General features: G+C 44.1%; 1 protein-coding gene across 1 annotated transcript in view; it reads right to left on the reverse strand.

Annotated features, from left to right (window-relative positions):
• The window catches only part of PDE8A (phosphodiesterase 8A), a 194044-nt gene that overhangs the window by 13402 nt on the left and 163013 nt on the right, over positions 1-17629 (reverse strand). The window contains exons 14-21 of the mRNA XM_006870955.1: positions 12590-12660; positions 11596-11760; positions 9937-9985; positions 9576-9711; positions 8062-8260; positions 6452-6669; positions 5089-5221; positions 3019-3186 (exon numbers count right to left, since the gene is read on the reverse strand). Of these exons, the coding sequence (XP_006871017.1) occupies positions 3019-3186; positions 5089-5221; positions 6452-6669; positions 8062-8260; positions 9576-9711; positions 9937-9985; positions 11596-11760; positions 12590-12660 (1139 nt within the window). The remainder of the gene's footprint in view (positions 1-3018; positions 3187-5088; positions 5222-6451; positions 6670-8061; positions 8261-9575; positions 9712-9936; positions 9986-11595; positions 11761-12589; positions 12661-17629) is intronic.

Genomic DNA, 17629 nt, shown 5'->3' on the forward strand with positions numbered 1-17629 from the left:
TTGGTTCTGACTCCTAGCATCCCTGTATACAGTTTCTCAGGCTGGAAATCTTTATGAGAGCAGAAAGCCTCATCTTTCTTCCATGAAGTGGCTGGCAGATTTTAACTGCTGATCTTGCAGTTAACAGTCCAATGTGTAACCCACTACAGAATCAAGGCTCCTTGAAGAGGTTAGTAGACTTCAATTTCATCCTCACTGACTTTAGTGGTTGGTGCATAAATCTGAGTAATAGTGGAATTAACTGGCCTTCCTTACAGGCATATATGTATATTACCCTATCATAGGTAGCACTGTAATTCAAGATAGATCTTGAAAAGTTCTTTTTGAAGATAAATGTTAACACCATTCCTCTTCAATTTGTCTTTCTCAGCATAGTAAACATGATTGTGTGGTTTAAAATGGTCACTACCAGTCCATTTCAACTCACTAATGCCTAGGATATAGAGTTTTATGTATTCAATTTCATTTTTTGACAACTTTCATGGATGACTCTGCTGATATTTAAAATACCAGTAGCATAGCTTCCAGCATCACAGAAGCCACCACAGTATGACCAACGGTGGTGGCTCTCACCTCTAGTAATTGCTAAAACACTATGGTTTTTTACATTTGTCTGTTTTATATGGTTGAGATCATCGAGTATCTCCCCTTTTGTAACTGACTGACTTCACTGACTCAGAAGAATGTCTTCAAGTTTCATCCACAGTTTCTTTGATGAACACTTAGGCTGTTTTGAATAGTGCTCCCAGTGAACACACTCCTGTTTGCAGTCCTTTTTGGGTATATAACTGGGATGAGGCTGTGTCATATGCTAGCTCTCTAGGTATGCTAGCTCTCTAGGTAACTTTTTGGAGTAATACCAAACTGGTTTCCACAGTGGCTATACCATTTTGCATTCCACTGAGTAATGGAGGAAGGTTCTAATTTCTCAGCATCTTCAACATGTTATTTTTATTTAACCACAGCCATCCAGGTGGTCACGTTATACTTGGCAACAATTGTGAGGTTGGCCAAGGACTGGACAGTGTTTCATTCTGTTGTGCATGTTGTTATGTGCTGTGGAGTTGGTTCTGACTCATAGTGATCCTGTACAGGGTTTCCGAGGCTGTAAATCTTTACAGGAGAAGAAAGCCTCATATCTGTCTCCTGCGGAACAGCTGGTAGTTTCAAACTGCTGACCCTGAGGTTCGCAGCCCAATTCGTAACCACTATGCTACCAGAGCTCCTTTCTGTTGTGCATAGGGTAGCTATAAGTCAGTACCAGCTTGATGGCACCTAACAACAACAACATTTAAGGGGGATGAAGTGGTTTCTCAATGTTGTCTTGGTTTGCATGTCCTTAAACCCACCAGCTACTCTGTGGGAAAAGATGAGGCTTTGTTTCTGAAAAGACTTATTCATTGTTGTTGTTAAGTGCTGTCAGGAGTTGGTTCCGACTCATCGACCCTGTCTGAATAGGGTTTCTGAGGAGTGGCTGGTGAGTCTGAACTGCCAACCTTGACGTCGAGTGTGCTTATCCTATGGTGCCGTACCAGTTCTATTACCTATAGGGCGTTTTATGGTTGTCTTAGTGAATGTATGACACACACTTGCAGAAAGTGTATTCTGAAGATACAGGGTTCAGATTATGTCCTAACTGACATTTTATCTGGTCAGTTGCTGACTTGTTTGTTAAGTGATGTCAAGTTGGTTTGGACTCACAGCGATGCAGTTACTAGTCCAGTGTTTATTCTGTTCATTTTACTCCGTCCATTTTAGTTACGATTTCTTCCTAGAGAATTTACACTTTTATTATTATCATGAAGTGCTCTACTACACTTTGATTTTTTTTTTTTTTTTTATGTTTATTTTTCTATTGTAAAATATGCATGAAGGTGTTCCAAAGAGTTCCTGGGACAATTCCATTTAAGCCACGCCCATTATGCTAATCATGATGTGCAGCACTCATCTACCAGCTACTCTAACCAAACAATGGCTTCCTGCTTCCTCTCCTGAGAACCAATTTGCCTCTTTTTTGCGTGTACGTTTTGTTCATCCATTCATCCATTAATAGAAATTGAGGTTGTTTCCACTTTACAGTAAATACTGTTTGTATCACTACTTTTTCAGGTCACTTGGGTATATGCCTAGGAGTGGAATTGCTGGGTCATATGTTTAATTTTCTGAGGAAATGCCAAACTGTTTTCCACGGCGGTGGTACCATTTTGCATCTCCACCAGCATTTGCTGTTTTCCTTTTTTTTTTTCACATCTTAGCTATCCTTGTAGAATGAAGTGGCATCTCTTTATTGTTTTGATCTGCATCTATCTAATGGCTGATGATGCTGAACATCTTTTCATAGGCTTGTTGGCTACCTGAATAGCGTCCTTGGCAAAATGTTCACAATGAGCTTGTGTGATATTAATATGGCCGTTCCAGCCTTTTTACTTCATGCAAATTATAAAAACCTTTTTCTATCCATTTACTTTGAACCTACCAATCTGTTCTTTATATTTAAATTCTTTAACACCAAACTCTGCCCTCTGTTTCTTCAATTCAGTGATGTTGCTAATTTCTAACCCAGTTTTTAGGAGCCTCTGTGGTGCTGACTAGGCCTGACCTTAGACAAAAAGGCATAGAAACTTACCATGCCCTACTTTCTGCATGGCTTTTCTCCGGTGCTTTCAAGCAGCTAAGCAGTGAAACCTGTGAACTTAGAATGTGACGGAACTGCCTGGTTTTCGGGTCTTGCGAACTTTTCCTTCTCTGACAAGTTTCTGATTTTCACACATTTTAGTTTATAATTATTACCTGGAGGAGGGTTGGTTTAATAGGAGCTACTTGGCCATGACTAGAAGAAGAACTCAAACAGAATCTTACATGGGACATGGGACCCCCATAAAACAGATCAAAGAGGTGGGTCAGTCACAATGAGGGTGCCTCCTCTAGTACCTGGTTTGAGAAGTGAGCCCTGATAAAAGGCCTTTGTTTGGTGACAACCTCTTTAACAAACAGGGAACATAAGAGATGGCATCTCACCTGAGAGAAGTATTCTTCTGAGATGCGTGCAGCCCACTCGATGCAGAACTCCAGGGACCGACAGGGGTTGGAAACATCAGCACACTTAATCAGCATCCGTTTGATCAGAGTCCGGTTCTCTGGCATCCTGAGCATACTGTTTATTGCTTCCCGATCTTTATCAGTTTCCTAAAACATGCATGGGATTCAAAGCTATCAAAATAAGGCGTGTGGTGCCAAGTACCAGTGGGGCTCTGGTAAAGCACAAAAAGGTACTTGGGTGGGATCCATAAGTTCAAGGTCTCACAGAGTGCTGAAGGTACACAGGGGAAAACCAAGGCTCAGTGAGGTTCTGGGGACCCAGGAGTAGGATGGTGGTACTGGCAGGTGGTTTAGCTGTCCTTTCCCTTCTTCTGGCCTCATACTTCTCTCCTTCTCACTCCAACTCTTTCTCACAGTTGCTTTTTCTTTCTGTTCCTCCGTTTCTCTTTTGGTAACCAAAAACTCAAACAGGTTTTATCTTACATTTGTTCAGAGTGTGAACTCAAGGAGCAATGGTTCTTTTACCCTCATGACAAAGAGCTCTTGTGGTTCCCTGTTTCTCCCATCCTAACCCCCAATCCAGTGGTGGGGCAGCTGTGATCCCAGGAATTAGTCTGCAGTGTACTAAGATTATGTCGTATATAAAGGTACTCCTTGACTCTGCCCTGAGCATTTGTATGGTGTACAAAGGACTTAACGTCATTCTCTTTTGATCTGTACTCACAAGATTATGGTAGGCACAGCTGAGTATATTATTCATGATTACCTTTTATAGATGAGGGCCCTGGGACTTGGAGAAAGTGACTCATCCAATGTTACCCAGCTGAGCCACAATGAAAACTAAAGTACTCCCTTCACTCCTGAGCTGCTTCCACTCACATTACTACAGACTGTCTGTCTCACAAGGGGCCTCACTCACTATGGGTTCTCAATCCATAATCTAATGGCGTTGGAAGAGGGCGTACTGGGGCACAGAGCTCTGGCAGAGGTAAGAGCTTCTTGATTCTACACCCAGGAGTTGAATGTGTTTGACCGTAACAGGTCCATCTCAGTGGGGGCAGATCTGCCATTAAGCTGAGCAGTGGCATCCTCAGTCTCGGCTGCCCAGACCCCTGGAGTACCAGGCTGGACTCTGTCTACCACGACTGCCTCCTAGCTCTCCCTGCTCCAAGGTTCTACTGTTCACCAGCATTGGGCTCAGCCTTCTTTCTTCAGATGTGTTCCTACTTCTGGCCTAGAAACTGTTCTTTCTTACTGCGTCTCTGTTCTTATCCACTGGGTACTGACTGTCACATGGACTCTCAGAATAGCCCTGTGAACTAACAACAGAGATGAGAAACATGACAGTCAAGTGGAGTAGAGGACTCGCCGAGTGTGGAACTAAGTGGCAGGAGATAAGTCTGTGAAGTCTGTGGCTTATCGGCAGGGGGTCAGCTAGTAGCAGTAGCTGAGAAACAATGCCATCGGGGGCGGAGGGGTCAGGGGCAAGATGCCCAACTAATAGAAGGAAGGCGAAGGGAGCAGGGTGCTCAACATGTCTGAACATCGGGTTCAACAGCAGGATGTACAAAGAGAGAGTAGACAAAGGTCATGTCAAACAAATTAGTTACTAAATAAAATGGAGTTAAACATCAAGGACTAGTTTGATACGATGTATCTGGATAAGCCATTCCGGGGCCGGCCTGGCAAAGTCTTTCAGGATAGTGACAGGAGTTGAGGAGAAGAAAGATGGAGGGGCAGTGAGTATGAGGTAGGTCAGCTGTGTGGACCTCAATGGAAGAACACATTCTCTAGGATGCTGACCTCCCAAGGACGTGAAGTCTTATGCCTTGAGATTTATTATCTCCACCAGGAAACAGTAGAAGGATTGGAACTGGGATCTTCGGCATCAGCTCTGGCCTCCTGTCTGAAGGGAGGTTTGAGGCTATACTTGTCAGGCAGTTGTGGGTGCTATACCTCAGCTCCAGAAATGAGGGGCTGCTACCACAGAATACGCACATAGGAATAAGGGTCACAAACTCATGTGTCTCTAAAACGAGTCTCCCTTACCTTGTTTTCTTCTAGCAATGCCAAGGGCTTGGTGACACTGTTGACAAACTTGTTGACATGCTCGAAATGCTTTGTCATCTCTGTGGCTAAAACCATGTCAATAATCCCCTGGCGCAGCACCCGATAGTCGTTCCTGTTTCAGGCGACAAGTGAGAGACTGAGTCAGACAGACAGGGACTTCTGAAATCAGCCTGTTACCCAACATACGTGTGCACTGCAGCTCAACTGCTAATGTGCCTGGAAGTCACAGGGCATACTCCTCCAGGATATTGTGGAGATTACAGGTGAGCATCTACATCTACAGACACTAAGATGGGAGGGAACTTTATGGGCACGTCTTCATGGATGCACTGTTTTTATTACTGTTGTGGTTGTACAGTGTACCGCATACAGTCCTTAGACTAACACAAGATAAAACACAGTGTAACACACACTCAGGCACCTTGAGATCCAACCACGTTAGTGCCCAGAGAACTCTGAAGGAAGCTCTTCTTCTGAGACTGGGAAAAGTTCCCAGGAATATTTGATAACTCTTCCTTCAGTCTTTGTCTAATAATCTGTATAATTCAAAAGGTACAAAAGGATGTGAGGCAAAGTCTCCCTTTTCTCCAGTTACCTAACTCGGTTTCCAGGAAATAACCAAAGTTATCAGGGTCTTATGTTATTTTCCAGTGATTAGTTATGCCAGAAACCTTATCAAACCAAAATATCAAAATGCAAAGGTATGTGTCTCAATCGGTTTTCCATCTAGAGTCCCTAACCATCCTGAGTTCAGTGCTCTTCAGTTTACATCAAGGCAGCCATTGTGGTAGCTTCAGGGACTCGAATTGGGGGTACAAGTAGTAGGCTGTAGGGTAGATGGGATGAAGTTTGTGTGCTTGTCTGTTTACATTACATCAAAAATGACAAGGGGCACAAAACTGTGTCCTTTTAAAATGCTCTGCTTTGAGTTTTGGGAACAAGAAGCCTGAAGGGGTAAGATCAGGGCTATAGTGTAAAGTTTCCCAAAGAAATCTTTGTAGAACAGCTCTGGCTATAGCCTCAAAGAATGAGCAGGTACGCTGTCATAGGAAAAAATCAATAACTAAATTAAGTGGCATTAAATATCAAGGCCTTATGGTAGACCAGTGCTTGCTCAAAACTAGGGAAGAAGACGGGGCATGGGAAGGAACAGCTAATGCATTTCGAGTTTCTTTTTGGTAGGATAAAAATGTTCAAAACTTGAGTGTGGTAATGTTCACACAGTTCTGAATACACTAGAAAACAAGTTACACTTCACATACGTGAACTGTTTTCTCAAAGCTGCTAAAAAAAAAGACAGGCTCAACATGCACAAACTTTCCTAATAAGTTACTGTTCTTACTTCTCCATGTTTTTAAAGATATTGCATTTATCATCCTGAATGGTCAGCTGGAAACCCAGCGCTGCATGGTGGCTCTCCAGGACCGCAGTGTCATTATACAAGATGGCCAGCTCACTTCCGGCATTACACAAGAAAGAGTTGGTTCTCCCGGGGTGATCCACGTCATGAATGGTGGCTGCGAGGAGGGCAGCAGCCCGGTCCACTGGATCTAAAGATTGCTGAAAACAAGAGAGCTTTTTCAAAAGCAAGGTACAGCTTAGGAGAAAAGGAAGCCGTCTGTACAGTTTTCTTTCAGTCCTGTTACTTTATTACTTTAAGGCAAGACACATTTCTAGGAAAAGCATACTGTGTGGACAAATCCTATCTGTTTTCCTAATCTCAGCCTGAAAATCAGTAACTCTTCTCTGATAAGCATGTGCAGAGTCTCACACAAGTTAAAGGATGGTGCAGAATACAAGGGGGCTTCAAAAAGTTCATGGAAAATGGAAATAAAAGAATATTTCCATGAACTTTTTGAAACTCTCTCGTACAGGGTGTCCTCAACAGATAAAAATCAGACTAACATGAACTACTACTGCTCAGCTAAGACTGACTACAAGAGAGAGGCTTAACTGAAAACAAAATAAAACCAAAAACCCTGTAAGTTGAGGACTGGTCGAGTTTTCTTTCCTGCTTTAGTGCTACCTTTGTCAGACCGGTACTGGGGCTTTGTGAACTGATACTTTGTGGAATGATGATCTCTTAATTTTTTCCATGTTTTTATAAGGCTCTGAAAAAGGTTTATGGAGTGTGGGGAAATTCCTTAAAGGAATAAAGAAGTCACTGGTCCATCTGGGTCAGGAGCCAGGCTATATTTGCGTCTGGGGCACAGGGCAGGGAGGGATGAGGAGGAGCTGCTGTGAGTCCGGAGAGCCCTGAATGCCCGTCCTGTGGAGGTGCCATCCTGCAGGGAGTAGAAGCTGCTCCTGGCAGTGATGGAGGCAGGTTTGCTGCTGCAGAAAAGCATGTTGGCAGCAGTGTATTCTGCAGGAGAATCTGGGCTTTGGAACTGTCTAGCTGGGAGCCTCACTGGGACAGCAGAAGCAACATTATGACGAGGAGATGAATCGGAACATTCACGTGTTATACTAGGCAAGGTGAGATGACTAACCAGATGTCGGTGGGCTGATAGGGGAGAAAGAATTGCTGGCTGGGTCTGTGCTTGAACCAGAGATGCAACCATGTTCTATGAACAGTGTAGGGCAGTGACTTTGGTCCCAAGTGGCTGATTATGGGGTACAGTTGGGGTCCTTAAGCAGCAATATCTAAGTTAGTTCCTTATACGAGCCTATAGCTTCAGACTGACCCCCTGAACATCCCTATCCTGACCTACAGCATGCCTCCCTGATCCTGTTTCCGTATTCCCACAACATGGGGCATGTCAGGAATGAACGTTACCAATGTGCAGCTACTGCTGGAGTTCATGTGGCCACACCCTTCGTGTGCCAGGCTGCGGGACAAGTGTGAGACTACTGAACAGTCACACCCTGTACCACCCTGGCCGAGGCAGAAGCCAGGGACTGTCCTCACTGCTGCTACCTGGTAGACACGGACCACAGACACCCATTTACCTTTATCCTCTCTTTGGACAGAAAATAGGCCGTCGCATGTAGCACATCTGCGGCATGTGTAGAATTGTGGTACGGGTTAGAGGAATGATAATTGGTTTCGATAATTTGTAACCAGGATCTGAGCGTTGACTCAGTGCAGTTTAAGAATTCACAGATTCCAAAGCGAGCAAATATTTTGAGACCAAGATAAATCAAAGGTCTGGAGAGAGAGAGGGGAAAAAAAAAAATCCACCCATTACAACAAAGCAAGAAAACAGGGTGTTTGGATCCTGAAGAGGTTCCCAGTCTAGGCGGCAATCCCGAGCTGCACTTGAGCATGCTCCGAGGCTGCTGCTCTTTTTCCCGTTGGGCAAGGTGCAGCCCAGCTCCTACCTCCAGGGGACCAAAATGTACCAGGGAGACCTGGCTGCTCACAAGATTCTAGCCTTAGAGCTCCTGTGGCTGCTAGGACAAGGTCTGCTCCCCACCCTTCTGATTTAATTCCTACGTGCACTAGCAGATTCCCCCAAGCCAGAATTTTATTAGGCTAACCCTGTGCCTCCATTAAACCCTATCCTCTACTTTGGACTTGCATCTCATTAGCCAGATGTTCTGTCTAGAAGAAAGTATTTTCTGAGGTTCAAATATGAGCCAGACACTGTCATGCAGCATGTGTACCCTTCTAACTCGGGAGACTGTGACACAATGGCGACTCTGAGGAGTCACTTTGGTCTGGCCCTGGTTTGGAGGGTTAAGAACATGGCTCTGTTGAGGCACATCCAGAGGAGGTCAGGCTGCTAAGACCTGACCTTACTCTCAGGAGATGAGAATGTCACCCAGGTGTGGAAGGACTCAGTGGGCACAGGAGTGGGCTTGTCTTGTTGCTTTCTAGAGTACCCCTCATTTATCCAGGCTGCAGTGCTAAGGAAGTAGAATCTATCAGAAGGCTGGCTTATGCTGAGCATGAATTAAGGGCAGGGAGGATGTTGGGGACACAGACTGTCTAGACTGGGACAAGATCTGATAGATCATCCCCTACACTACCTTCAGTCAGCTGGGCTGAGGGCCCCCACCCTGAAGGACAGTCCTTATTTAACTCTCTGGCTCTGAGGACATCCCTTTCTAGGCTCTTAGTTGGTGACCCCCACTCTGGTTAACAAGGCTTATCCAGCAAGGCACAAAATTCAAGTTAAAAATCCCCGTTTGGTGATCATACCCCTTTCTGTGGTCAAACTTTTATCCACATTCTGTGGTCATACCCAATCAGAGTGACTACAACTTTTAGATGTTTCTAAGAAAATTTTAATTCTCAGCTGAGTGGGGTTCTTGGCCAATTATCTCACCATACCAACATCGACAGGAGAAAATCCCGCTATTTGGAGAGGTTAAGCCCCTCCTCGTTCAATGTCAACGGGCTCCCTCACTGAGGCCGAGGCCCATGACTTCCTCCTGGGACCAGCACATTCCTCGAGTGGGATCTTCCACACAGACCCTCTGAATCAAGGGTCCACCTGCCAAGCTCCAGAGGGACTTACCTCTTGTGGGTGGTAGCCTCCAGTTCAAAAATGTCAAAGTCCCAGAATTCCTCATTTTCCATGGTTTGAGTTATCTGTGATGGGACGTCTTGAAGGGAGATGGGATTGATTATCCTGCTTGAAATCTGGTGAAGGTCTACAAAGTGGTGCAATTTGCAAAACAAAATCAGTAGGCTTTATGAAACTAGCCATTTCTTAGGCAGGGCTTTGCTCCTGAAGATTTATGAGATATTAAAGTTTTTGTGGAAGACAACCATTATTTGAGAGTTTTTATTGAAAAAGATGATTTTTCATTACTCAAACTTGATTACTATTATATATAGCTAATAAAGACCGAAAGAATTCAAAAGGAAGTACTCACTCTTTGATGAAAGAATATAGTCATTCCCTGATAGTCTTCGCAACCCATCCTGACAGAAAGCAGGGAAATGAGAAACAGTCATGAGTTTTTCCCTGGGACAGCTGGCTGCAGAGGACAGCTGAAGGGCAGTCCTCTCCACCAGTCCACCCAAGGTTCCCCTGTATCCTGCAGACAGACCCTGTGCTCATCACTGTGGGCAGCGTCCTGTCCACAGCCACTTCCGGAGAACACTGCATGCAGTTGAATGCTGGGAAGGGCTGGCCCTGCTGGAAGCTAAACTCGGGGGCACAATCAATAGGGAGGTGAGCTTCAGAGAAGACCCCAAAGCCCCAAATTCCTGTTTCAACCTCATGGCTGTTTTGGCCTCTTAGGGACAATTCCCCTCAGTTCCCTCCTCCTAATAGATACTGGGGTTCCTCTGAAAACTTGATCCTTTTCCACTCTCAGCAACTCACTTCCCCCACTTTGCGTGAAAAGCCTGAGCTGTGAAGGCTACTCACCAGTGGCTCCACCCAACACAGCCAAGCCCCGCCCCTCTTCTTCCTCTCCACCTTGCCTCTCACTCACATCCAGGATACTAGTCCACTGTTCTCACCTCTCTTTACAGGTTGGGGCGGCCTCAGAGTTTATGTATTATCAACTCTGGGAACCTTCAACCCTCCAAGGTCACTGCCATTTTTTAGGAATTCAAATTACCTCAGAAAACATGAATTGGGAGAGTGGGTGTAGTTAATTTCTAGCATTGGAATGAGCAGTGTTCCACAATGTTCTTTCCATGTGAAAACTCTGTATGAGACTGAGGCAGGTAGGAACCCCTAAAAGCCCGTGATAGAATGTTCCCAAACTCTTTTTTCCTAAGTCACCAGAGTTTGCATCAGATGCTTTAGAGGCAACACCAAGCCCTACCTCCTGGCACCTTTAAACACACACGGCAGAAGAAGGAGAGCATCGACTTTGTAATTTGATATGTAACATTTAATATTGATTTAATAGTCTACTTCCAGTTTTAAAAATCTTTTTAAAAAGGTGAGAAAGATTGAGAATTGCCTATGATGTCTAAAATACGCTCCGGCCACACTGAGGTCTCCCGCAGTGGTGAAAGGTAGGGGACCGTCTAGCCAGAGAGCAGCAGAGCCTGGACAACAGAGGACTTCAGGCCTTCACTGTCCTACATACAGAGGGTGCCGGCTGTTTCAGAGAGCTCTGGTGACGCCAGCCTAGAAGAACTGAAGTCTATGAATGATGGTGTGGGAGAAGAATACCGAAATTGCCACGGACTGCCAAAAGAACCAACACACCTGCCTAAGAAGAAGTACAGCTGTAACGCTCCTCAGAAGCAAGAATGGTGAGACTTTATCACACTAATTTTGGACATATTATCGGGAGGGACCAGTTCCTGGAGAAGAGCATCATGCTTGATAAAGTAGAGGGTCAGCAAAAAAGAGGAAGACCCTCAATGAAATGCACTGATCAGTGGCACCAACAGCAATGGGCTGAAACCACAGGTGGAAGGATGGTGCAGGACCGGGCAGTGTTTCACTTGTTGTACACGGGAATGCTATGCAATGGAACCGACTAGATGGCACCTGACAATATAAAGAAGTAACTGCTAAGGACACAAAAACAACCAGGCAGGCTAGCCTGATGGTATATACTTACACACACTAAGCCCCCTACAAGGTCGTTAGCATGAGGGTCATCATCCTTAGCACCGAACTGTGGGGAATATAATTCAGTGGTTCTTAGGATTTCCAGCACTCGGTCTAAGGCTTCCGTCACAGGCATAGGACTGCTTTCTTGGGCAGCGTTGATAATATTGATGACCTACAATAAGGAGAGAAGAGCTTAAAAACAATGGGAAGGTTCTCCAGGGAGTCAGGGCTGGCAACAGAGCCTCGTGTGAATTTGGTTGTGGTGGTGGTTGTGTGCGTGGGATCAGCTCCGATTCAATGATCTTGGAGAGGGTTTTTGAGGCTGCAAATCTTTACAGGAGTAGAAAAGTCTCATCTTTCTCCCATGTGATGGCTAGTAGATCCAAACTGCTGACCTTGTGGTTGGCAGCCCAGCTCACAATCCACTATGCTAGCAGGGCTCCCTCATGCTGATTTAAGACTGGAAAAAAGCATAGTGGTTACAAATCAGGCTGTGAACCACAAGGGCAAGCAGTTTGAAACTAGCAGCGGTTCTGCAGGAGAAAGATGAGGCTTTCTGCTCCCATAAAGATTTACAGACTCGGAAACCCTGTACAGGGTCGCTATGAGTCAGGACTGACTCCACGGCACTTAACAACAACAAAAAAATGTTCATGGCGGGAGCTCTGGTAGCGTAGTGTTTACAGATTGGGCTGCTAATCTCCAGGTCAGCAGTTCAAAACTACCAGTGGTCCCATAGAAGGAAGATGAGGCTTTCTGCTCCCGGAAGGATTGACAGCCTCAGAAACCCTGTACAGGGCCACTATGAGTCGGAACCAACTGCACCACCACCACCAAAATGTTCATGCCGCGCATCCTTTCTCTTCAGAGGAGGTGGCATCATGTGACTCTGCGCACTGCTGTTACTATTGCTGCAGGTCGCTGTTTCTTCTCAATGGAAACAATCTACTGGGAGGATGAGGGACGTCCATCCTGGGTGCAGACCAAACAAACTGCTTCACCTTGGTGATGGGCGCGTCAATTGTCATGGAATGGATCCGGGCCAAGGAGGAGTGTCGTCTCTGACTGGCAACTATGGAGAGAGGAATGCAGCAGTCAGGGTACGTACCACCTCGGGCACCTGCCTTGCCGGCCGATGGCTCCACAGCTGCCTTTCTTCCCCTGGCCACTGTGGGCGCAGCTACGTAATGCGTTTCCTTTCCATCCTGGTTAGTGCCTTGGTTCTGGCATAACCAACACTGCTGCCTTCAGTTCTAGGCACTAGGATGCACGTGTCTCCACAGACAGAACTTCTGATGTCATAGGCCAGAGAGAAAACAGGGGAAACAATCTAGCATGTCAAGGCCAAACAGTTAGCCTCTTTTTGTTTCTATAACACTAAGGCTTTATAACTATCCAACGAGCAGCTATCCAGGAGTAAAAATGTTCTGGGAGAGAATACCACAGGCCCTTTGTTTCATATATGGCAGGAGCAATAAATACAAGGCACCACTGGCTGAAAGATGTGAATTTCTGGTTAAAATTCTCAGGGTATCTTTTGGCGCATTCCACTGTTACATTTAATCGTATGTTTAACCTTGAATGAGGCAGGCAGCAAAGCTTAGGATCTAAAATTTGTTAATTTTCTGTTGCTTTTGCCAAGAGATGGTTCCTTTGGGGTGTGTGGGGAAAGCCGGGGCAATGTACAGGCAGGAGGGAGAAAAAAATCACATAGAGTTCTGTGTCTCACCATGAAAGCCTCACTGTCAGGCGAAGGCTGTTTACCAAAGACCTTAAAGGACCACAGGGTGTTCCACTGCCTGATGCGTCAGCTCCAACTGACAGATGAAGACACCAAGGTCCACAGAGCGGCACTGCCCACGTCTAACTGAGGGCCCCGAAGAGCCTTACAGTTCAGGAACCAACACACTTCTTCAGTCTAATTTTGGTGATCAGCCTAAGGTTGACAACTTTTCAAATCCATTTGATCACGTTGCCAATACAATGACTTGTTTTCAGTTCTAACATAATGAAAGCAACATGTTTATAAAAAAAAAAAAATCAAACAATATATAATAGTGGAGATGCAAGAAAAAGAAAAAAATTATCAAGATTATCATGACTGTGTGCAGAAAGTCTACAGAATCGACAAACACTACTCTTATAATCAAACAAGTACCTTCATTCAGGTTACTGGGGACATGGGTAATTTATGAAAATCAATTGTATTTCTCTGTATTAGCAACAACAATTGACCAATGGAAAAAAACACAACATAAGCAGAGTCCTGGTGTGGCACTGTAGGGTAAAGCACTGACTGCAAGGTCAGTTTGAATCACACGGTTGGCAGCTGAAACTCACCAGCTGCTGCTCGGAAACCCTATACAAGGTCAGAGGTTCAAGCCCACCAGCCGCTCATTGGAGACCTATGTAGGGCTGCTGTGAGTCAGACACGACTTGACAGCACTTAACAACTCTGACATCATAAGGAGTCCGGGTAGCATACAGGGTTAGGAGTTGGGCTACTAACTGCGAAGTCAGCACTGGGAAACTACCAGCTGCTCTGTGGAAGAAAGACAAGGCTTTCTGCTTATGTAAAGATGGACAGCCTCAGAAACCCAATACAGGGTCCCCATGACTCGGAATCAACACACAACACACAGTTACCAATACCACCACTCTGAGACCATAAACTATCATTAAAATGGAGCACAGACCTACGTGAAAGATAAAAAGTGAAAGCAAAGCTTCTGGAAGAAAACATAGAAGAGCATCTTTCTATGTTAGAAAAATATCTTAGTCAGGACACAGAAAGCATTAACCATAATACAAAACTGGTAAATTGGACTTAGTTTAGATTAAGAACTTCTGTTCATTAAAAAACACCAATTAAGAGAATGAAGAGACAGCAGAGAATATATGATTCATATATTCATTAGCATACCCACATGTAAAATAAAAAATTCCCCCAAACCAATGAGAGAAAGATTAATAACCCACATAACAAAGTGGGCAAAAGATACAATAGACTTCATGAAAGAATACCCAAATAGTAAGTATATGAAAAGGTGTTCAACCTTATTAGTCATCAGGAAAATAAAATCATCCCCACTAGAATGACTAAAATGGAAAAATGCCCAGTGTGGAAGAAATGAGAGAAACTGTCAAACATCAGTGATGGAAAGTAACTGCTAATAGATGGCCCTTCAGCTCCAGATAAAAGATGAACACACAATACTCATAAAAAAATACCCGTAGTATTATTAGTCATGGAAACAACATGAATGGTCCTTAAGACGAGAATGGATAATGCACTGGACCACAAGGTCAGTTTGAACCACAAGATCGGTTTAAACCATAGACTGGTGGTTCAAAACTCACCAGCTGCTCCTCTATACAGGTTCACTATGAGTTGGAACTGACTTGACAGCACTTAGTGACAACATGTAATAGAGCATTGTTGTTAGGTGCCTTTGAGTTGGTTCTGACTCACACAACCCTTTGTACACCAGAGACAAACACTGGCCAATCTGCACCATCCTTACAAACACTGCTGTGTTTGAGCCCATTGTGTCAACATATTTTTGAGGGTCTTCCTCTTTTTCACTGACCCTCTTTCTGCTTTACCACCCATAATGCTCTTCCCCAGGAGTGGTCCCTTCTGATGGACATCTCCAGAGTACCTGAGATAAAAAGTATCACCATCCTTGCTTTTAAAGGAGCATTCTGTCTGTACGTCTTCTAAGATACTTTTGTTCATTCTTCTGGCTGTCCATGGTATATTCAGTATTACGCACCAACAAAGTAATTTCAAATTCTTCAATTCTTCTTTGGTCTTCCTTATTCACTGTCCAACTTTTGAATGAATATGAAGAAGATGAAAACACCATGGCTTGTGTTAGGTGCACCTTAATGCTCAGAGTAACACCTATGCTCTCTAACACTTTAAAGAAGTCTTTGCCCAATGCAATACACTGATTTCTTGACTACTGCTTCCATGGGTGTTGACTGCAGATCCAAGTAAAATGAAATCCTTGATAATGCCAATCTTTTCTCTATTTATTATGATGTTGCTTATTAGTCCAGTTTTTGTTTTTGTCTTATGTTGAGGTGTAGCCCATACTGAAGGCTGTATGTTGTTGGTGTTAGGTGCTATTGAGTTGGTACTGACTGAGATCTTATGCACAAAATTACAAAACACTGCCCAGTCCTGTACCAACCTCACCATCGCTGCTACAGCTTGAGCCAGTTGTGCTGCCACTGTGTAAATCCATCTCGTTGATGATCTTCTTCCTTCCTCTTTTTTTTTTGCTGAAAACTCCACTTTACCAAATATTATGTCCTTCTCCAGGGACTGGTCCCTCCTGATAACAAGTCTGAAGTACAAGAGACAAAGTCTGGCCATCCTGGCTTCCAAGGAGCATTCTGGCTGTACTTCATCCAACATAGATTTGTTTGTTCATTTGGTGGTCCATGGTACTTGTAATATTCCCCCTCCAACACCATATTTCAAAAGCATCAATTCTTCTACGGTTTTCCTAATTCACTGTCCAGCTTTTGCATGCATACGAGGTTACTGAAAATCCATGGCTTGGGCCAGGTGCACCTTAGTCCTCAAGCTGACATCTTTGCTCTTCAACACTTTAAAGAGGTCTTGTGCAGCAGACTTGCCTAATGCAATCATTTGATTGCTTGACTATTGCTTCCATGAGTGTTGATGGTTGATTCAAGCAAAATTAAGTCTTTGACAACTCAGTCTTTTCTCCATTTATCTTGATGTTATTTATTGGTCCAATGGTGAGGATTTTTGTTTTCTTTCTATTTAGGTGTAACTCAGACCAAAGGCTGTGTGGTCTTTTATCTTCATCAGTATTTTAAGTCCTCTTCACTTTTAGCAACCAAGGCTGAATCATCATCTGCATATACAGTTTGTTACTGAGTCTTCCTCCAGTCCTATTGCTCTGTCCTCCTTTATACAGTCCAGCATCTCAGATTTGCTCAACATACAGATTGACTAGATCAGGTAAAAAGGTACGCCAGTGCACACCTTTCCTGATTGTAAACCATGCAGTAGCCCCGACTTGTTCCGTTCAAACAACTGCCTAAGGGCTCTGCACAGTCTCTGCATGAGCACATGTAAATATTCGCTCTTGTCTCTGGCTTCTTTCACTTATTGTAGTATTTTTGAGATTTCACATTGTTAGGTGTATCAGCAGTTCATTAATGTTAGTTAAAAAACAGAACAAAACTATGGCCTATAGGATAAGCACTGCTGCTTACACATCAAGGTTGGTGGTTCAAACCTGCCAGGATCCGTGGAAACCCTCTACAAGGTGGCTAGAATTGGAACCAACTCGTTGGCACTTAACAACAGTGATAAACAGCTGGGCTGGCTATGTGCTGTAGTTGGTTCTGACTCACAGCAAGCCTGTATATGGTTTCTGAGGCTGTAAATATTTACAGGAGCACAAAGCCTCATATTTCTCCCATGGAGTGCTTGGTGGACTCGAACTGCTGACCTTGCAGTTAGGAGCTCAATATGTAACCCACTACACCACCAGGGCTCCTTAAATACTACTTAGTAAGAAAACATAACTACTGATACATTGAACAGCATGGAGTCTCAAAATAGTCCAGTGAGAGAAAAAAGCCAAACACAAGAGTACGTACTGTCCAATTCCATTTATATGATGTATACTGCTCACTGTCATCCACTTGATTACAACTCATAGCGACTTACTGGACAGGGCTGTCCTATTGTACAAGGCTATAAATCTTACCGGGAAAAACAGCCTTACTTTCCTCCCTTTGAGTGGCTGGTGGCTTTGAACCACTAGCTACGTGGTTAGTAGTCTAATGCTTGACCCACTGTGCCACCAGGGCTCTTTACATGAAGTACAAGAACAGGCAAAATTTATGGTGATCAAAATCAGTGGTGAGAGATGTACATGTGTGTTTATATACAAGGTAAGTAAAAAAATATTGCTACTAGGGTTCCCGTTCATTCATATATGGGATTCTTCTAAACAAAACGTGTTTAAATAAGTTGCTGATCAGTAGAT

The sequence above is a fragment of the Chrysochloris asiatica genome, unplaced genomic scaffold (genome assembly GCF_000296735.1).
Source record: "Chrysochloris asiatica unplaced genomic scaffold, ChrAsi1.0 scaffold00156, whole genome shotgun sequence".
In the NCBI taxonomy this organism is placed as follows: domain Eukaryota; kingdom Metazoa; phylum Chordata; class Mammalia; order Afrosoricida; family Chrysochloridae; genus Chrysochloris; species Chrysochloris asiatica.